This window comes from Ranitomeya imitator, chromosome 2, assembly GCF_032444005.1.
Source record: "Ranitomeya imitator isolate aRanImi1 chromosome 2, aRanImi1.pri, whole genome shotgun sequence".
NCBI lineage: Eukaryota > Metazoa > Chordata > Amphibia > Anura > Dendrobatidae > Ranitomeya > Ranitomeya imitator.
Window position 1 is genome coordinate 623,385,566 of NC_091283.1, and position 23,125 is coordinate 623,408,690.

The window sequence follows — 23,125 nt, forward strand, 5'->3', positions numbered from 1 at the left end:
TTAGTAAACCAACTAGCACCCTTAATCCGAGCAAACAAATCAGAAAGCAAAGGTAACGGATACTGGAATTTGACAGTGATCTTATTGAGAAGGCGATAATCTATACAGGGTCTCAAGGAGCCATCCTTCTTGGCAACAAAAAAAAATCCCGCTCCCAACGGTGACGAAGACGGGCGAATATGCCCTTTCTCCAAGGACTCCTTTACATAACTCCGCATAGCGGCATGCTCTGGCACAGACAGATTGAAAAGTCGGCCCTTAGGGAACTTACAGCCAGGAATCAAATTAATGGCACAATCGCAGTCCCTATGAGGAGGCAGGGAACTGGACTTGGCTTATCAAATACATCCTGGAAATCCAACAAAAACTCAGGAACTTCAGAAGAAGGGGACGAGGAAATGGACATCAAAGGAATATCACTATGTATCCCCTGACAACCCCAACCAGTTACAGACATAGATCTCCAATCCAGCACTGGATTATGTACCTGTAACCATGGAAAACCCAGCACAACAACATCATGCAAATTATGCAACACCAAAAAACGAATATTTTCCTGATGTGCTGGAGCCATGCACATGGTTAACTGTGTCCAGTACTGAGGTTTATTCTTAGCCAATGGCGTAGCATCAATCCCCCTTAAAGGAATAGGACTCTGCAAAGGTTCCAAGGAAAAACCACAGCGCTTGGCAATTTCTAAGTCCATTAAGTTCAGGGCAGCGCCAGAATCCACAAATGCCATAACAGAAAAGGACGACAATGAGCAAATCAGGGTAACAGACAAGAGAAATTTAGGCTGCACAGTACTAATGGTAACAGACCTGGGGACCCTCCTAGTACGCTTAGGGCAATCAGAAATAGCATGAGCTGAATCACCACAGTAAAAACACAGCCTATTCTGACGTCTGAATTTCTGCCTTTCTGCTCTAGTCAAAATCCTATCACATTGCATAGGCTCAGGACTTCGCTCAGAGGACACTGCCATATGGTGCACCGCCTTGCGCTCACGCAAGCGCCGATCAATCTGAATAGCTAGAGACATAGATTCGCTCAAACCGGTAGGTGTAGGAAAGCCCACCATAACATCTTTAAGGGTTTCAGAAAGACCTTTTCTGAAAATAGCAGCCAGCGCCTCTTCATTCCATTTAGTGAGCACAGACCATTTTCTAAATTTCTGGCAATATAACTCTGCCGCTTCCTGACCCTGACACAGGGCCAACAGTGTTTTCTCAGCATGCTCTACAGAGTTAGGTTTGTCATACAACAATCCGAGCACCTGAAAGAATGCATCTACATCCAATAATGCCGGATTCCCTGTTTCAAGAGCAAATGCCCAGTCTTGAGGATCACCACGCAGTAAGGATATGATGATTTTCACTTGCTGAATGGGATCACCAGAAGAACGGGGTTTCAAAGCAAAAAACAATTTGCAGCTATTTTTAAAGTTCAAAAACTTGGATCTGTCTCCAAAAAACAAATCAGGAGTAGGAATTCTTGGCTCTAGAGCCGGAATCTGAACAATATAATCTTGGATACTCTGGACTCTTGCAGCAAGTTGATCCACACGAGAAAACAAACCCTGAACCTCCATACCAGAGCATATATCCAGCACCACCCAGATATCAAGAGGAAAAAGAAGACAGAACAGAGCACAGAAAAAAAAAAGTGGTTCAGAACTCTTCTTTTTTCCTTCTTTTGAGATGCATTCAATTCATTCTTGGCCTGCTGTACTGTTATGACCTGGTGGTTAAGAGGCCACACTGAAATGACCTGGTGGCTAAAACGCAACATGGAACGAGCTCTGAGAAGGTGGTATCTCTACTGACCGCAGTCCCTAATCCTAACAACATAACTAGAAATAGCCGTGGGATGTTCCTGACACTCCCTAGACACCTCGTCACAGCCTCAGATATAACTACCCCTAAAGAAGGGAATAGAAAGCTATCTTGCCTCAAGAAACCCCCAAAAGGAAAGATAGCCCCCCACAAATATTGACTGTGAATGGAGAGGGAAATGACAAACACAGAAATGAAATTAGATTTCAGCAAAGGGAGGCCAAAACTAAACTAGATAGACAGAGAGCAAAGGATACTGTGCGGTCAGTATTAAAAACTACAAAATCCATGCAGAGTTTACAAAAATGAACTCCACACCGACTCACGGTGTGGAGGTGCAAATCTGCTTTCCCAGAGCTTCCAGCTAGCCTGAATAAGACATAGTGACAAGTTGGACAAAAAAGACAAAATGCAAAGTAATAGAGTCCAAACAAATGGACAAACAAAACTAGCAAAACTTATCTTTTGCAGACAAGGACTGGCCATATGAGAAATCCAAGTGAAGAATCAAATCCAACCAAGAACATTGACAGCAGGCATGGACTAAAGCCCAGAGCAGGTTTAACACCTTCATGACCCAGCCTATTTTGACCTTAAAGACCTTGCCGTTTTTTGCAATTCTGACCAGTGTCCCTTTATGAGGTAATAACTCAGGAACGCTTCAACGGATCCTAGCGGTTCTGAGATTGTTTTTTCGTGACATATTGGGCTTCATGTTAGTGGTAAATTTAGGTCAATAAATTCTGCGTTTATTTGTGATAAAAACGGAAATTTGGCGAAAATTTTGAAAATTTTGCAATTTTCACATTTTGAATTTTTATTCTGTTAAACCAGAGAGATATGTGACACAAAATAGTTAATAAATAACATTTCCCACATGTTTACTTTACATCAGCACAATTTTGGAAACAAAATTTTTTTTTGTTAGGAAGTAATAAGGGTTAAAATTTGACCAGCGATTTGTCATTTTTACAACGAAATTTACAAAACCATTTTTTTTAGGGACCACCTCACATTTGAAGTCAGTTTGAGGGGTCTATATGGCTGAAAATACCCAAAAGTGACACCATTCTAAAAACTGCACCCCTCAAGGTACTCAAAACCACATTCAAGAAGTTTATTAACCCTTCAGGTGCTTCACAGCAGCAGAAGCAACATGGAAGGAAAAAATGAACATTTAACTTTTTAGTCACAAAAATGATCTTTTAGCAACAATTTTTTTATTTTCCCAATGGTAAAAGGAGAAACTGAACCACGAAAGTTGTTGTCCAATTTGTCCTGAGTACGCTGATACCTCATATGTGGGGGTAAACCACTGTTTGGGCGCACGGCAGGGCTTGGAAGGGAAGGAGCGCCATTTGACTTTTTGAATCAAAAATTGGCTCCACTCTTTAGCGGACACCATGTCACGTTTGGAAAGCCCCCGTGTGCCTAAAAATTGGAGCTCCCCCACAAGTGACCCCATTTTGGAAACTAGACATCCCAAGGAACTTATCTAGATGCATAGTGAGCACTTTGAACCCCCAGGTGCTTCACAAATTGATCCGTAAAAATGAAAAAGTACTTTTTTTTCACAAAAAAATTATTTTAGCCTCAATTTTTTCATTTTCACATGGGCAACAGGATAAAATGGATCCTAAAATGTGTTGGGCAATTTCTCCTGAGTACACCAATACCTCACATGTGGGGGTAAACCACTGTTTGGGCACATGGTAAGGCTCGGAAGGGAAGGAGCGCCATTTGACTTTTTGAATGAAAAATTATTTCCATCGTTAGCGGACACCATGTCGCGTTTGGATAGCTCCTGTGTGCCTAAACATTGGCGCCCCCCACAAGTGACCCCATTTTGGAAACTAGACCCCCCAAGGAACTTATTTAGATGCCTAGTGAGCACTTTAAACCCTCAGGTGCTTCACAAATTGATCTGTAAAAATGAAAAAGTACTTTTTTTTCACAAAAAAATTATTTTCGCCTCAATTTTTTCATTTTCACATGGGCAGTAGGATAAAATGGATCATAAAATTTGTTGGGCAATTTCTCCCGAGTACGCCGATACCTCATATGTGGGGGTAAACCACTGTTTGGGCACTCGGCAGGGCTCGGAAGGGAAGGCGCGCCATTTGACTTTTTGAATGGAAAATTAGCTCCAATTGTTAGCGGACACCATGTCGCGTTTGGAGAGCCCCTGTGTGCCTAAATATTGGAGCTCCCCCACAAGTGACCCCATTTTGGAAACTAGACCCCCCAAGGAACTTATCTAGATGCATATTGAGCACTTTAAACCCCCAGGTGCTTCACAGAAGTTTATAACGCAGAGCCATGAAAATAAAAAATAATTTTTCTTTCCTCAAAAATGATTTTTTAGCCTGGAATTTCCTATTTTGCCAAGGATAATAGGAGAAATTGGACCCCAAATATTGTTGTCCAGTTTGTCCTGAGTATGCTGATACCCCATATGAGGGGGTAAACCACTGTTTGGGCGCACGGCAGGGCTCGGAAGGGATGGCACGCCATTTGGCTTTTTAAATGGAAAATTAGCTCCAATCATTAGCGGACACCATGTCACGTTTGGAGAGCCCCTGTGTGCCTAAACATTGGAGATCCCCCAGAAATGACACCATTTTGGAAACTAGACCCCCAAAGGAACTAATCTAGATGTGTGGTGAGGACTTTGAACCCCCAAGTGCGTCACAGAAGTTTATAACGCAGAGCCATGAAAATAAAAAAAAAAATTATTTTCTCAAAAATGATCTTTTAGCCTGCAATTTTTTATTTTCCCAAGGGTAACAGGAGAAATTTGACCCCAAAAGTTGTTGTCCAGTTTCTCCTGAGTACGCTGATACCCCATATGTGGGGGTAAATCACTGTTTGGGCACATGCCGGGGCTCGGAAGTGAAGTAGTGACGTTTTGAAATGCAGACTTTGATGGAATGCTCTGTGGGCGTCACGTTGCGTTTGCAGAGCCCCTGATGTGGCTTAACAGTAGAAACCCCCCACAAGTGACCCCATTTTGGAAACTAGACCCCCAAAGGAACTTATCTAGATGTGTGGTGAGCACTTTGAACCCCCAAGTGCTTCATAAAAGTTTATAATGCAGAGCCGTGAAAATAATAAATACGTTTTCTTTCCTCAAAAATAATTATTTAGCCCAGAATTTTTTATTTTCCCAAGGGTTACAGAAGAAATTGGACCCCAAAAGTTGTTGTCCAGTTTCTCCTGAGTACGCTGATACCCCATATGTGGGGGTAAACCACTGTTTGGGCACATGCCGAGGCTCGGAAGTGAAGTAGTGACGTTTTGAAATGCAGACTTTGATGGAATGCTCTGTGGGCGTCACGTTGCGTTTGCAGAGCCCCTGATGTGGCTTAACAGTAGAAACCCCCCACAAGTGACCCCATTTTGGAAACTAGACCCCGAAAGGAACTTATCTAGATGTGTGGTGAGCACTTTGAACCCCCAAGCGCTTCATAGAAGTTTATAATGCAGAGCCGTGAAAATAATAAATACGTTTTCTTTCCTCAAAAATAATTATTTAGCCCAGAATTTTTTATTTTCCCAAGGGTTACAGGAGAAATTGGACCACAAAAGTTGTTGTCCAGTTTCTCCTGAATACGCTGATACCCCATGAGTGGGGGTAAACCACTGTTTGGGCACACGTCGGGGCTCAGAAGGGAAGTAGTGACTTTTGAAATGCAGACTTTGATGGAATGGTCTACGGGTGTCACGTTGCGTTTGCAGAGCCCCTGGTGTGCCTAAACAGTAGAAACCCCCACAAGTGACCCTATTTTAGAAACTAGACCCCCCAAGGAACTTATCTAGATATGTGGTGAGCACTTTGAACCCCCAAGTGCTTCACAGACGTTTACAACGCAGAGCCGTGAAAATAAAAAATCATTTTTCTTTCCTCAAAAATTATGTTTTAGCAAGCATTTTTTTAGATTCACAAGGGTAACAGGAGAAATTGGACCCCAGTAATTGTTGCGCAGTTTGTCCTGAGTATGCTGGTACCCCATATGTGGGGGTAAACCACTGTTTGGGCACACGTCGGGGCTCAGAAGTGAGGGAGCACCATTTGACTTTTTGAATACGAGATTGGCTGGACTCAATGGTGGCGCCATGTTGCGTTTGGAGACCCCTGATGTGCCTAAACAGTGGTAACCCCTCAATTCTACCTCCAACACTAACCCCAACACACCCCTAACTCTAATCCCAACTGTAGCCATAACCCTAATCACAACCCTAACCGCAACACACCCCTAACCACAACCCTAACCCCAACACACCCCTAACCCTAACCACAACCCTAATTCCAACCCTAACCCTAAGGCTATGTGCCCACGTTGCGGATTCGTGTGAGATATTTCCGCACCATTTTTGAAAAATCCGCGGGTAAAAGGCACTGCGTTTTACCTGCGGATTTTCCGCGGATTTCCAGTGTTTTTTGTGCGGATTTCACCTGCGGATTCCTATTGAGGAACAGGTGTAAAACGCTGCGGAATCCGCACAAAGAATTGACATGCTGCGGAAAATACAACGCAGCGTTTCCGCGCGGTATTTTCCGCACCATGGGCACAGCGGATTTGATTTTTCATATGTTTACATGGTACTGTAAACCTGATGGAACACTGCTGCGAATCCGCAGCCAAATCCGCACCGTGTGCACATAGCCTAATTCTAAAGGTATGTGCACACGCTGCGGAAAACGCTGCGGATCCGCAGCAGTTTCCCATGAGTTTACAGTTCAATGTAAACCTACGGGAAACAAAAATCGCTGTACACATGCTGCGGAAAAACTGCACGGAAACGCAGCGGTTTACATTCCGCAGCATGTCACTTCTTTTGTGCGGATTCCGCAGCGGTTTTACAACTGCTCCAATAGAAAATCGCAGTTGTAAAACCGCAGTGAAATGCGCAGAAAAAAACGCGGTAAATCCGCCATAAATCCGCAGCGGTTTAGCACTGCGGATTTATCAAATCCGCAGCGGAAAAATCCGCAGAGGACCAGAATACGTGTGCACATACCGAAACCCTAACCCTAGCCCTAACCCTAACCCTAGCCCTACCCCTAACCCTAGCCCTAACCCTAACCCTACCCCTACCCCTAACCCTACCCCTAACCCTAACCCTAGCCCTAACCCTAGCCCTAACCCTAGCCCTAACCCTACCCCTAACCCTACCCCTACCCCTAGCCCTAACCCTACCCCTAACCCTACCCCTAACCCTAACCCTATTCTAACATTAGTGGAAAAAAAAAATTTCTTTATTTTTTTATTGTCCCTACCTATGGGGGTGACAAAGGGGGGGGGTCATTTATTATTTTTTTTATTTTGATCACTGAGATAGATTATATCTCAGTGATCAAAATGCACTTTGGAACGAATCTGCCGGCCGGCAGATTCGGCGGGCGCACTGCACATGCGCCCGCCATTTTGGAAGATGGCGGCGCCCAGGGAGAAGACGGACGGGACCCCGGCTGGATCGGTAAGTATGATGGGGTGGGGGGGGGACCACGGGGGGGGGGGATCGGAGCACGGGGGGGAGGGATCTGAGCACGGGGGGGGGAATCGGAGCGCGGGAGGGGTGGAACGGAGCACGGGGGGGCTGGAACGGAGCACGGGGGGGCTGGAATGGAGCACGGGGGGGTGGAACGGAGCACCGGGGGGTGTGGATCGGAGTGCAGGGGGGGTGATTGGAGCACGGGGGGGTGATTGGAGCACGGGGGGAGCGGACAAGAGCACGGGGGGGAGCGGAGCACTGGACGGAGGGGAGCCGGAGCAGTGTACCGGCCAGATCGGGGGGCTGCGGGGGCGATCGGTGGGGTGGGGTGGGGGCACATTAGTATTTCCAGCCATGGCCGATGATATTTCAGCATCGGCCATGGCTGGAATGTAATATTTCACCCGTTATAATAGGTGAAATATTACAAATCGCTCTGATTGGCAGTTTCACTTTCAACAGCCAATCAGAGCGATCGTAGCCACGAGGGGGTGAAGCCACCCCCCCTGGGCTAAACTACCACTCCCCCTGTCCCTGCAGATCGGGTGAAATGGGAGTTAACCCTTTCACCCGATCTGCAGGGACGCGATCTTTCCATGACGCCGCATAGGCGTCATGGGTCGGAATGGCACCGACTTTCATGACGCCTACGTGGCGTCATGGGTCGGGAAGGGGTTAAATAACAAACCCAGGTAAGGCGATTAGTGAAGACAGCTGCTACAGCTACCTTACGGAGCAGCAGTTCCACTTGAAACCACCAGAGGGAGCCCAAGGGCAGAACTTGCAAAAATACCATTAGCAACCACAGGAGGGAGCTCCAGAACGGAACTCACAACAGTATCCACACTATTTTAGGCCTCTTTCACACGTCAGTGTCTCCGGTACGTGTAGTGACAGTTTTCTCATGTACCGGAGACACTGACACACGTAGACCCATTCAAATGAATGGGTCTATGCACATGTCTCCGTGTTTTCACGGACCGTGTGTCCCTGTTGAAAACACGGAGACATGTCCATTTTTCGCCGGCAGCACGTACCGCAATACATGCCGCACACGTGCACACGGAGAACAGTGTGCACTCTCCTCCGTGTGCACGTACCGCCCGCAGGAGAGACAGCGCTACAGTTAAGCGCTGTCCCCCCTACGTGCGGTGCTGAATCCAGAATTCATCCCTTCTTCCCAGCAGCATTTGCTGGAAAGAAGGGATGAATCATCTTTTTTTTTTCTTTCCCCTTAAAAATAAAGTTTATGCATCCCCTCCCGCCTCCCATCCCCTGTGCGCCCCCCCGGCTGGCCAGGAAATACTCACCCAGCTCCAAGCTCCAGCGATGTCTCCTCAGCGGCTGCAGCCTGTGCTGTGTGAGTGGTCATGTGGTCCCGCTCATTACAGTGGGGGAATATGCGCATATTCCTCACTGTAATTAGCGGGACCACGTGACCGCTCACACATGAGAAGCTGCCAGCGCTGAGAGAGGAGACATCGCGGGAGCTAGGTGAGTATTTCTATGCAAGGGGCCGGGCGGCGCACGGGGGATGGGATCTTTCATCTCTTCTCTCCTGCGGGGGAGAAGAGATGAATGCGGCTTCAGCACCACACAGGGGGACAGCACTTAGTGTAGCGCTGTCTCTCCTGCACGGTCCGTGTTGTCCTCAGGCGGCACACGGGCGGCACATGGATGCCGCACGTGTGCCACACTGATGTGCTACGTGAGCACACTGACACAGATAATTCCGGTACCGATTTCTCCGGTACCGGAATTATCTGGACGTCTGAAAGAGGCCTAAGACAGCCTTGGACACCATTTTGTATGCTTGAAAAAGACCGATTTGAGGTTGAAACGTCGCTTTACCATAGCTGAATAAAGATTTTTTCTACTGGATTATTACACCCTGCTGAAGCGCTGTTCTTTTGACTTGAAGCATGGATTATAAGAAGCTTTATTTAAAGCACGACATACCAAAAAGTGAAAAAACGTGGTAAGTAACCTAATTTACATAATGCCGCTCAGCACCTTTATCCACTCAACCTTGAAGGTTTTAATGGTGAGCTATGCCTATCCTCTTCAAGAAAGCTTACAGCCTGTAAAGACCACACGGCCACCTCAACACCATTGGAGCTACTTCAACCCCCGACCTACTGTCTCCTTCCCTATAATCCTGTAGAATGTAAGCCCACAAGGGCAGGGTCCTCTTCCCTCTGTACCAGTCTGTCATTGTTAGTTTGTTTACTGTGAGTGATATTTGTATTTTGATGTAACGCCTTCTCATGTACAGCACCATGGAATTAATGGTGCTATATAAATAAATAATAATAATAATAGTTTCCTTTTCAATCACCATGCAGATGAGATTTGGTTTGTCACATGGAAAGCTAGGTTATTAGTGTTTAGGAACCATCCATATTTAAGGTACACCTTGACGTGGTTGGATGACTTTTGAGCTCTTTGATAAAAAAAAATTAAGTAACTTACCTTTTTAACATTTACAGCAGTATTGGAGTTCATGTATTCATTAATCGCAGTGTGCTGAGAAACCATGTATGTATATGTATATTGGTCACATAGCATGTTTGTGTACCTGTACATTAATTTATTACTTATTTTTTCTTTATATACTGTAAGTGCAGAAAAGGTGCAGAAATTCTGCAACATTAAAAAGTCAAAAAGCTTTGTGGGAACGCAGCCTAAATAGCAATAATCGATTGAGGGATTTCCTTGAAGTAGACAGGTGAGCTAATCAATTTGGGACCATGGTTCAGCAACCACGTTGGTAGTCACTGGCTGAAGGACAGGCCCCCTGTGAATATCCTCCAATTTGCAACATTCCTGGCAACTCTTTTGAATATTGCTCCAGTCATGACATCATGTGTGAGTCACGGCACACGGTGACATTGTGGCGAGCCTACAAATCAAAAGAGAAGCTGTAGATTCTGGCAGGTAGGAGGCAGCTTGCAGGCCACTTGCCTGACTGCCACAGACTTTTGATCTGGCCACGGAACCAAACTGATTTGCTTATCACTATGTGGCACCTAATGCTGGACAGTTAGAGTGTGTCCATATATTGCTGCTAGCTGCTCCCCTCAAACTCTGCCCACTTATTGCATGCTAATAGACATTCGAATGTAATATAAAATTCTCTTGACTGCATCCAGCAGCATTGTGAGGATGAATCCTAAAGAAAACTGAAAAACAATTTTGGTGATCTTGCTATACAGACAAATTCAGCTAATGCTGCATGAAATTAAAAGCTGCCAAATACTCTCTGTTCTGCAACTGATCTAAGACTAAGATCCTCCAAAATCTGAACCTCACACCTCTGTCTCCAAGACTTCTCTCAAGCTGCGCCAGTTTTCTCGAATGCACTACCCTGGACGGCCCAACTAATACCTAACCGCTACATTTTTAAACAAGCTTTAAAAAACACATCTCTTCAGACCGGCATATCACCTCATGACAGTAATGCAACTGTTCCCTGTTCCACCTGTAGATGTTCCTCAGAATCTGATCCCGCCTGTTCATCTGTGTCCAAATTTTCTATGCACCCAATAGCACTTGGTGTGGTAGATTGGCTCACTTGGCTCTCACAGAGGTAGGCACAGGAATGCTCTTTGGGTAAATCTTCTGCTGGTTTATTTGTCCTCCACGTCCTTCATTGAGGTTGGTTCACTATTAGGGCTTTTGTCTTTACCACTTCCAGCATGACTATCTGTATGTCATCCATTGATCTGTATTTTACTATAATCTGATTTGACCTAGCCACTTTGTTTATGAACATAGGAATGCTTTGGCTTTTTTCTACATGATTCTTTTCACCTGGATGCCTTAATGCACTATGCACTTGCCACTATATTTTGGAAAATGAGGCCCTGATGAACTTTCATTGCTAGCATTTTAGTAGCTGTTACCATTTGTATTTATTATTTTCTTCTGTACGGCCATCAACTTAGCTGCTCACAATGGGAATTGTTTGTGCATATTCATATGCATGTGGTACAATTATGCCTTTTTGACTTTACCACCTATTTTTGGACGTAGCACTAATGGTGTCACCAAACCCTTTCTTTTCTCTTTTTTTATTCTATGTATTTATTTATTCATTTTTTATGATAAAACTGGTTTTGATGTAATTTGCAATAAAAATTCTATTTTAATTATTGCTCTGCGATCCATTTTTTTCTGTTTTTGGTTCGATTTTGATATATCTATGGATGAGCTTATAATATATGGCCCTTTTTTCTGGAAATGGTTTATTAGAACACAGTATAAACCAATTCAGGGTTCAACAAAATAAACATGGCCTTTCTGGCATAACGGGAAAACAAAAGATAACGTATAGCACTGTCCATATGCCTGCAGGGTTCTGCCCTCTCAGGATACAACAACCGAGTTCACCTAAACACTTCTGTGGCGCTCTCCAGCCTCCAGACCCACAGACACAGAAAAAAATTCAGTGGCAGGATATTTAACTTGACCCACCACACCCTTGGGGTGGAGATATGGTGAGTAACTGTCCTGCCCATCTCTTACAGATACTCACAAAAAAACAACCCTGTCATAGCCAATTAACCCATCTCAGCACATAACATGCTGGAGAGAAACTTCTGGGTTTTCACATCACGGAAGATAGTAATCTTCAAGATACATATTTCCCCTCACATTGCCAGTGAACCTGTCATGCTGTAGTTAGGCAGGTACCGGTTGATGACCGGTTCATGCAGCTTTATATCATAACCCTCATTAATTATAATCATGGATGGACCTTATGACAAGCACCTTTTACCTATGTGTCCCCCCCATTTCCTTATAGATTGTAAGCTTGCGAGCAGGACCTTCTCTCGTCCTGTAACTGTTGAAATGTGTTATTTTGTGCTGTCTTTATTGTCTGTACATGTACTCCCTGCTTAATTGTAAAGTGCCAGGGAATATGTTGGTTCTATATAAATAAAAAATATTATTATTATTATTATTAAATTACTTAACATATGACATAATGCATGAGGCAGGAAGAGAAAGCATATTAGCGATTACTAGTAATGTCACATACATCAATAATATACAAACATAACATTCTACTGAATTTGACTTGGCTAGACTTACCTCAGTATTAAGAGCAGTCCATAAGCACCTATGTCTGATGTCACATATGTAAGTGCAGTCATGGCTATAGGGGGCAATGCAGAGCGAGTACTGTTTTGCACAGCTTCCCACGGAGTATTGTAGTCAGTAAACAAACCACAGGAGTGAGATGGGCGAGCACTGCCAGAAGAAACGCATGAAAAAAATTATTCAAAATGTAAAAGGTTTCGCTGCTTGGACTAATGACTCTGCTGTTGGACAAGCCTAGAACGGTGTCCAATGTGGCTGCCAGTGGCTATTCTTTCCCATTCAGCTAACTAGAGGTAACGTTCAACTGTATATGAGTTCTGTCGTGATGCACATTTGTTGGAGCCCAATATATGAGCAGCATGTATCAGAAACTGGCTGTATGATTTCAGCCATGTATGTTTGAACACTACGGTGTTTTAGAGAAAGACATACTTCACCCCTCAGCCTGTTTTCAGCTTTCTGACCAGGCATAATTTTACAATTCTGACCACATTTGCATTTATTTGTAAAAAAATATCGGAATTTTGGAGAAAATGTTGAACATTTTGCAATTTTCAAACTTTCAATTATTTTATCCTTAAACCAGTTAGTCATGCTGTACAAAATAATGTATAAATAACAAATCCCATATGTCTACTTTACATCAGCATCATTTTTGAAACTTTTTTTCTGTTACGAAGTTAGGAAGGGTAAAAAGTTTATCATGAACATTTAAATTTTTCCCACAAAAAATTTCATTTAGCCACAAATTTTGCTTTTTTACAAGGGTAGCGGGAGAAAATGAACCATACAATATGTTGTGCAATTTCTTGTGTGCACGCATTCGGAAGGGAAAGAGTGCCAATTGGCTTTTGGGGCACAAAATTGGCTGGAATAGATAGCAGACGCCATGTTGTATTTGCAGAGACCCTGATGTGCCTAAGCAGTGGAAACCCCCCACAAATAGCCAGATTGTGGAAACTAAACCCTCAAGGAATGTATCTAGAGCTGTGGTAAGCACCTTGAACTCACTCCTGAATGTGGCAATACCCCATATGTATTGACTGAACAATACTGCTTAGCCACACATCGATTCGGGAGAGAAGGAGCGCTGTTTGACTTTTGGAGAACAAATTATTGTAGAATAGTTTGTGGAGTCCATACACAGAGCCCCTAAGTGTCAGAAGAGCAGAATTCCCACTTAAGTGACCCCATTTTACAAATTACACATGTCTGGGAATTTATCTACAGGTGTAGTGAAGATTGTGACTCCAAGGGAATTTCCAAAAACAAGTAGCAGTGAATGTTGCTGAGTGAAAATTGCAAATCTGCCGCCTTATTGCCCATGTGTTGTAGTGTCCATACATTGTAGTGTCCAGTATATTGTAGTGCCCAGGTTGTGCTTCTGGAGATATGGATCGCATAAGAGTGGGTTATCATCACTACAGAGATGCCAAACATGTGGACGCTAAATGTGGTTTAAGCACAATCTGGGGCTCAGAAGAGGGGGGGGGGGGGGCATTGGGATTTTTGAGCACAGAATTTGCTGGATTTTGATTGGGGGACAAGGAGTCACAGCGCTTTTCCAGAGCCTTTGTGCTACCAGTAACGTGAAAGCCCTCTATATTTACATTGAAGATGATGGACCTGAGTGGGGACTTGCTTTTTTGTTGATTGAGTTGAAGCTTTTATCAGGGTTTATTTTACATATAATTTTGGGTCAAATTTATCCTGCGTTCTACGCTGAGCACTTACATTGTTGTTTCCATCTAAATCTCCAGATGACGCGATTCAGATTAAATTCCCAACAGATCCATTTACTGTAATGAGGCAGCAGAAATAATCTGCCAGACGGTGTCCACAGTGTCTTCATCTGTCTCATTATAGGGAATGTTCCATGGCGGTTCAGTCGTAATCACGTACTTCAGAGATTTAGATGGAAACCCTGGTGTAAGCGCTCAGAGTAGAGCGCAGGATAAATCTGAGCCGAGCTGCGGTCTTTATGAGGCAGAATGACCAAATATACAGCAGGTCAAATATTGGTTTTATTTATTTTTTTACGCCATTTCTCGTTTGGTATAAGTCATATGCTTGCTTTATCCTTCAGGTCGATGCGATTACAGTGATACCAGATTTATACTTTTTTTATGCTTGGTTGCTGTTGTGGCGCCCCAGGCTCCTGGTCATCACAGTAATGTCGCTTTCCTCAGGGGGAGAGTGATGCTACATTTGGAGGAAAGAAAGGATAACTGCAACCAGGTACCACAAACATGCAACACATTCACACTCCAGGCCACCAGGGGGAGCTTTATCCTATTTACTAGGTGACTCTCCATATATATATATATATATATATATATATATATAACTGGTAGTCTGTAGGGAAAGTTAGAGAGTCCCAAACAGCAGTCTGAGGAGGATAAAGGGTTCACTGAGCTGTGCATGCCCTAAGAGCTGCAGCTCCCAAGAAAGAGACATATAGAAAGCAGAATTGATTGCAGAGAGCATGCAGGAGAGAAAGCACGGGAGAGGATACCAGAAGGGGACCAGCCCCGAGCATGCTGCCTCCTTCTGAGGCGCAGAAATCTGGTAGCCGGACACTAAGGTTGTGAGGACCTCCAAGCCTTACATCAGAGACGGGCAGGAGAGCTGAACTTCAAGTTCCCTGTCCGACCCAACACCCAGGAGGCACGGTGACACCCCACAGAGCTGGATCATCTAAGAGATCCTATAAACAGGCTCAAGTCAACAGTCATATGGGTTTTGTCCTATCCTAACCGGGGGACAGAGAGAGAGATAACATCTGTGAGGACCTTATGTGAAGCTTCTAGCAGTAAGGGACTACACCACTACAGCGCAAAGGAAGGCTTCTATTTTCCACCTGGATAAGGGGACTCTGGACTTGCCTCCAAACCGGCCAGACCCTACCTGCCCTGTGATCCAGTGTCCTGGACTGTGGCTGCTGAAGTCTTCAGTAAATGAGGTAAAGACACTGCAAACCTGTGTCCTCCTTCCTTACTGCACACCTCACCATTCTACCATCTACACACTGGGAAGCTCTAGGGATATACTTTCCCTGTGGGAAGGTATACCATCTAGCTGCCATAACATCACCCCAGAGGACCCCTTAAAGCAGCGTCGGTCACCCTGACTGAATACCACAGGTGGCGTCATGAACAATAGCCTTTATCCCTTACATGGGCGCCCAGGGCCACGGACCGGGTTGCCACCATGACATCCCCCTGTGAACCACCGGAGCCGGTACTGAGTACCCCCACAGCCCTGGCGGGCGACTCACTGTCACAGTAAAAGATACTTTTAAAAAAACAAACAAAGTTTTTACATCTCTTTATTTTGAGAGTTATAATTATTCTATATTTCTGACGACCGAGTCATGTGTTTGCAGCGTCCCAGAGTCCTGGTTCGTTGCAGTAATGTTATTCTTCCACCAGGGGGGAGTGATGTTACGTCTGAAGGCAATGAAGGAGATCTTCTGTCCAGGTATCACAACCATTACATACATTTCACACTCCAGTCCACCAGGGGGAGCAAAGGTTCTATCTACTAGGCCACTCCTCACACAGGGTAAAACTGGTGGGTTGGTTAGAAAGTGGGTCAGAATCAGTCGGAGGAGGAGAGGAGAGCAGACGGAAGGTCTGCAGAGGGAGAAGGATACGGAGCTGCGCCTGCATCCCATGCGGCAGCATCCTAGGAAAGGACACGAAAGGAAGTGTGTTGTAATGAGTGAGCAACGAAGTCAAAGCAACAGGAGTGAAACATCACAGGGAGACCAGCTAGAAGCAGGCTGCCTCTTTCTGAAGCGCAGGACTGGTAGCCAGAACACCGAGGGAGTAAAGAGCTCTATGCCGTTACATCAGAGACTGGCAGGACAGTTAATTCCACATTAGCTGCCCGACCATTTACACAGGAGGCACGGTGGCAACTTGTGGGGGCCGGGGCATCTCTAGGGTCCCTATAAAAAGCCTCAGGCCATCGGTCATACGTGTTTTGTTCTATCCGACCATGGGGAACAGTGAGAGGAGTAACAACAGTGAGGACCTTATTGGAGCTTATGCAAGTAGGGACCTACTGTATTACTGTGCGCTAGGGGAAGGCTATTGATTTCCACCTGGATAAGGGGACTCTGGATTTGCCTTCAGACCGGCCGGACTCTGCCTGCCCCGTGATCTGGTGCTCTGGACTGTAGATGCTGAAGCCTGCAGTAAAGGTAAAGAGACTGCAACCTCGTGTCCTCGTTATTCACTGCGCCTCACACCATCCATCATCCACTCACTGGGAAGCCCTGGGGACATACTTCACCTGTCGGAAGGTATACCATCTAGCTGCCATAACATCACCCCAGCGGACCCCTAAGCAGCGTCGGTCACCCTGACGGAATACCACAGGTGGCGTCACGAACAATATCCCTTTAAAGACTTTCCCCCCACCATTTCATCAATGGACCTCCCGAGGGCCATGGACTGGGTCAGCCACCGTGACATCCCCACTGTGTACAGAAGAAGGGCCCGGTACCGAGTTCCCCATAGCCCTTGGGGGCACTCCAACTTTGCTTGTCTTTTGTGGGATGAGTTGACGTTTTTATTGTTATCATTTTTGGGCACATAATATTTTTTGATCGCTTTCTATTCTGATTTTTGGGAGGCAGAATTAACAAAAAAACAGCTATATAGGAATTGTTTTTTGGGGGGTGGTTATGCCATTCACCTTGTGGTAAAAATGATAAGACAGCTAGGTCAGTACAATTACAGCAATGCCACATATTTTTTTTTTATGTTTTGTCGCTTTTACACAATAAAAATAATGTTATAATAAATCATTTTTTCGCATCGCTATATTTTTAGAGCTATACCTTTTTTATCTTTCCGCTGATGGAGCTTTATGGTGGCTTGCCTTTTGCAGGACCAGATGACATTTTCAGCAATACCATTTTTATTTACATTCGACTTTTTGATCTCGTTTTATTCCACTTTTTGCCACTTCACTGAAGGGGTTACCTAGTGTGACAGATTTATAGGTTTGGTCATTCCCGGAGCGCAATATCAAATATGTGTATTTTATTTGTTTAATTTTTTTTACATGAATGTATGAATTTTACTAATATTTTTTTCTTTGTTTTTTATTAATATTTTTGCAATTTTTTAAAAAGTTTTTTTTTTTTACTTTTTATCCTTGTCACAGTATGGACATCTGTGATGTAGAAATACTTGGCACTTGTATAGTTGTGTTGAAGAACATATTTATTGAGTGAAGAATGAGTGAAGAATACCTGACCTTCATCAGTCATCTGGATAGAGGAGATCTGTGTGGCAGAACGCTCACACAGATTTCCTCTATCCAGATGACTGATGAAGGTCAGGTATTGACTGAAACGTCTCATTTATTTCTGGAAATTCTTCAGTCAATAAGTAAGTTTTTCAACACACCTACAGTATACGTGTGCCAAGTATTTCTACATCACAGCTGACGGATTTGGTTATCCTACTTGTGCACCACCAGAATTCCAGAAGTGCCGTGTTTTCCTAATTACAGTATGGGACATCAACTTTACCTGTTCTGATCGCTGAACTAATAAACTGCAATGCTTTTCCATTGCAGGGCATTAGATCTGTGCATCGTACACAGGAAGGAGGCATGGCAGGCACTGCTCCTAGCAGGAGCTTACTGGCATCCATAACTTGGTTTTCTAGCTAAATAACATGAAGAACATATATTATTGTCACATAAAATACGCGATTATGCTGCAAAAGGTTTTTTTTTCCATTATGCAAAATAGGGGCAGGTCAATGAGGGATCAGGGACTTGTCAGAAATCTGCATTATGAATACCCTAAGGAGAGCACCACATGAAGACCCCACAGGCCGCCCTGCAGTACGAGCATATCATTAAATAAAAAATAAAAATAAATATTAAAGAACAACCATAAAACAGATTTCATCAACCAAGGTATCATCTTAATCAGTATAATGGCGCAAACCTGACACTGTTTATAGGTTACTCTGCACAGTCCTGCTGACTGCTTCCCTCTAAGGCCGGCGTCACTCTCAGCGTATAAAAATACGGTCCGTAATTTACGGCCGTAATACGCAGAAAAGTCCCCAAAATAGTGGTCCGTATCTCCTCCGTAGGCAGGGTGTGTCAGCGTATTTTGCACATGGCATCCTCCGTATGTAATCCGTATGGCATCCGTACTGCGAGATTTTCTCGCAGGCTTGCAAAACCGACATACGGACATACAATGGATCCATGTTCTCAAAAAATCGTAACATAATATATACTGTCTACATATATATATATATATATATATATATATATATATATATGTCAGTGAGACACATATATAAATATATATATATATATATATATATATATATATATTAATATTTCATCCAGCGCCAGATAGCTTTAAAGCCGGTAATTCTATTGCTGGCTTTTGCTTTCTCCTTCCTAAACCCGACATGATATGAGAAATGGTTTACATACAGTAAACCATCTCATATCCCCATTTTTTTGCATATTCCACACTACTAATGTTAGTGGCGTGTATGTGCAAAATTTGGGCGCTCTAGCTATTAAATTAAAGGGTTAAATGGCGGAAAAAATTGGCGTGGGCTCCCGCGCACTTTTCTCTGCCAGAGTAGTAAAGCCAGTGACTGAGGGCAGATATTAATAGCCTGGAGAGGGTCCACGGTTATTGGCCCCCCCCTGGCTAAAAACATCTGCCCCCAGCCACCCCAGAAAAGGCACATCTTTTTCTTTTTCTTTTTTTATATAGCGCTAACATATTCCGCAGCGCTTTACAGTTTTTGCACACATTATCATCACTGTCCCCGATTGGGCGCACAATCTAGAATTCCTATCAGTACGTCTTTGGAATGTGGGAGGAAACCTGAGTCCCCGGAGGAAACCCACGCAAACACGGAGAGAACATACAAACTCTTTGCAGATGTTGTCCTGGGTGGGATTAGAACCCAGGACCCCAGCGCTGCAAGGCTGCAGTGCTAACCACTGCGCCACCGTGCTGCCCACATCTGGAAGATGCGCCTATTCTGGCACTTGGCTACTCTCTTCCCATTCCCGTGTAGCGGTAGGATATGAGGAAATGAAGGGTTTATGTCACCTTGCTATTGTAAGGTGACATTAAGCCAGATTAATAATGGAGAGGCGTCAATTATGACACCTATCCATTATTAATCCAATTATATGAAAGGGTTAAAAAAACACACACACACATTATTAAAAAGTATTTTAATGAAATAAACACACAGGTTGTTTTAATATTTTATTGCTCTCTCAATCCACCTGAAGACCCTCGACCTGTAACAAATTAAAAATAATAAACCAACAATATACATACCTTCCGTTGATCTGTAACGTCCCACGATGTAAATTCATCTGAAGGGGTTAAAATATTTTACAGGCAGGAGCTCTGCTATAATGCAGCTGTGCTTGTGCCTGTAAAACCCCGGGGAATGAAGGTAATGTAGGTCAATGACCTGTAGTTACCTTCATTCGCGGTGATGCACCCTCTGCTGGTTGTCCTCAAATGACCTCGAGCGTGGGAACTTTCCCCATTTTTTTGAATATTCCACACTACTAATATTAGTAGTGTGTATGTGCAAAATTTGGGCGCTCTAGCTATTAAATTAAAGGGTTAAATGGCGGAAAAAATTGGCGTGGGCTCCCGCGCAATTTTCTCTGCCAGAATGGTAAAGCCAGTGACTGAGGGCAGATATTAACAGCCTGGAGAGGGTCCATGGTTATTGGACCCCCCCTGGCTAAAAACATCTGCCCCCAGCCACCCCAGAAAAGGCACATCTGGAAGATGCGCCTATTCTGGCACTTGACCACTCTCTTCCCATTCCCGTGTAGTGGTGGGATATGGGGTAATGAAGGGTTAATGTCACCTTGCTATTGTAAGGTGACATTAAGCCAGATTAATAATGGAGAGGCGTCAACTTATGACACCTATCCATTATTAATCCAATAGCATGAAATGGTTAAAAAAACACACACACAATATTGCAAAGTATTTTAATGAAATAAACACACAGGTTGTTGTAATATTTTATTCCACTCTCAATCCACCTGAAGACCCTCGACCTGTAACAAATTAAAAATAATAAACCAACAATATCTCATACCTTCCGTCGATATGTCCCACGATGTAAATCCATTTGAAGGGGTTAACTAATTTTACCGGCAGGAGCTCTGCTATAATGCAGCTGTGCTCGTGCCTGTAAAACCCCGGGGAATGAATGCAATGTAGGTCAATGACCTGTAGTTACCTTCATTCGTGGTGATGCGCCCTCTGCTGGTTGTCCTCATATGACCTCGAGGCTGGGAAAATATTCAGAAAAGTTCCCACGCTCTAGGTCATATGAGGACATCCAGCAGAGGGCGCATCACCGCGAATGAAGGTAACTACAGGTCATTGACCTACTTTCCATTAATTCGCTGGGGTTTTACAGGCACGAGCACAGCTGCATTATAGCAGAGCTCCTGCCTGTAAAATTAGTTAACCCCTTCAGATGGATTTACATTGTGGGGCATATCGACGGAAGGTATGAGATATTGTTGGTTTATTATTATTAATTTGTTACAGGTCGAGGGTCTTCAGGTGGATTGAGAGTGGAATAAAATATTACAACAACCTGTGTGTTTATTTGATGAAATATTAATATATATATATATGTGTGTTTCAATGACATATATATATATATATATATATATACCTATTCTATGTGTACACATTTATTCTACCTATTCTATTGTAAGCTGTCAGTGTGATTTTACTGTACACCGCACTGAATTGCCGGCTTTTCTCTCTAACACCGCTGCGTATTTCTCGCAAGTCACACTGCTGGTCCGTGTGTAATCCGTATTTTTCTCGCCCCCATAGACTTTCATTGGCGTATTTTTTGCGCAATACGGTGACAAACGCAGCATGCTGTGATTTTCTACAGCTGTAGAAGACCGTATAATATGGATCAGTAAAATACGGCTGATAGGAGCTGGGGCATAGAGAAGCATTGTACCGTATGCAATCCGTATTTTCAGCACCTCTCTTACGTCCGTAAAACACGGTAGTGTGACGCCGGCCTCAGATAAATTCCTGTGTATTATAGAGCAGAAGGAAGAGGCTAGATCATAAACAACACAAGTAGACTGAATCATAGCCTTCTTCTCAGTGTGGTATGGCTACTGCTCACTCTGTCTGAATGTAGTAAGAGAATTGCATTGACCCTTTTTTTTAGAAAACTAACTTTTTAGTGGCAGCTGTTACATTTAAGCTTCTGGATTAAAATGATAAAACGAATACGCAAAACTTAATGTTCTCCATTGGTTAATTTACTTAACCCCTTAACGACCGCTGAGATGCCTTGTTATGTCAGCAGTTAAGGGTACTTAAACCACAGTGCCGCTTTTTAATGGTGGTGTGGAAAAAGTGTATAGCGCCCCCCCCCCCCCCGAGTCAGAATTTCAGGGGTAGCTGAGACCCCAGAGAACATGACTTGGGTCAGTTTTTATGTGTAACAGCGTTATTAACTGTATAACGGCGATCACAAAAAAAAAGTCAGATTTTCCATTTAATTTCTTTCTCCTGATCACACATCAGAAGAGAGAGAAATAGGGTCTCCCGATCTCTACCGGTACCTCCATTGTCCCAGGATCCTTCAACATCCCCCCGTGATGAGAAAATGGCGGGCGCATGCGTAGTGCACCTGCCAAGATCGGCTGGCCGGCACCCAGCAACAATAGGAACATTTTCCTATTGGTTAATTTTGATCACTGTGATAGACACTATCACAGTGATCAAAATAAAAAAAAAAGGAAATAAAACCCCCTTTTATCACCCCCTTAGATACGGAGCAATAATGAAATAAAATAATACATTTATTTCCATTTTTCCATTAGGGTTAGAGTTGGGCTAAGGTAAGTTGGGCTAAAGTTATGGTTAGGGTTAAGAGTAGGGTTAGGGTTACGGCTAGGGTTAGGCTTAGGTTTGTGGTTAGGGTTATGGTTAGGGTTAGGATTAGGGTTAGGGGTGTGTTGTGGATAGGGTTGTGGTTAGGGTTGGGATTAGGGTTAGGGGTGTGCTGGGGTTAGGGTTGGAGTTAGAATTGGGGGGTTTACACTGTTTAGGCACATTAGGGGGTCGCCAAATGTGACATGGCACCACCATTGATTCCAGCCAATTTTGGGTTCAAAAACTCAAATGGTGCTCTCACCCTTCTGAGCCATGCTGTGCACCCAAACAGTGACTTTCCCCCACATATGGGGTATTGGCGTACTCAGGAGAAATTGCACAACAAATTTTGTGGTCCATTTTCTCCTGATACCCTTGTGAAAATAAAAAAAATAGGTCCAAAATAAATTTTTTGTGAAAAAAGTAAAATGTTCATTTTTTCCTTCCACATTGCTTTAGTTCTCGTGAAGCACCTGAAGGGTTAATAAACTTGATTGTGGTTTTGCGCACCTTGAGGGGTGCAGTTTTTAGAATGGTGTCACTTTTGGGTATTTTCTGTTATATTGACCCCCCAAACTCACTTCAAATGTGAGATGGTCCCTAAAAAAAATGGTTTTGTAAATTTTGTTGGAAAAATGAGAAATCGCTGGTCAACTTTTAACCCTTATAACTTCCTAACGAACAAAAAAATTTGTTTCCAAAATTGTGCTGATGTAAAGTA

At 43.8% G+C, this 23,125-nt stretch overlaps 1 protein-coding gene across 3 annotated transcripts in view; it reads right to left on the bottom strand.

Annotated features, from left to right (window-relative positions):
• Positions 1-23,125, bottom strand: part of LOC138665226 (transmembrane channel-like protein 8) — a 179,796-nt gene that overhangs the window by 14,437 nt on the left and 142,234 nt on the right. For all 3 annotated transcript variants that reach the window (XM_069752515.1, XM_069752517.1, XM_069752516.1), the window contains one exon: positions 12,429-12,587. In XM_069752515.1, the coding sequence (XP_069608616.1) occupies positions 12,429-12,587 (159 nt within the window). The remainder of the gene's footprint in view (positions 1-12,428; positions 12,588-23,125) is intronic.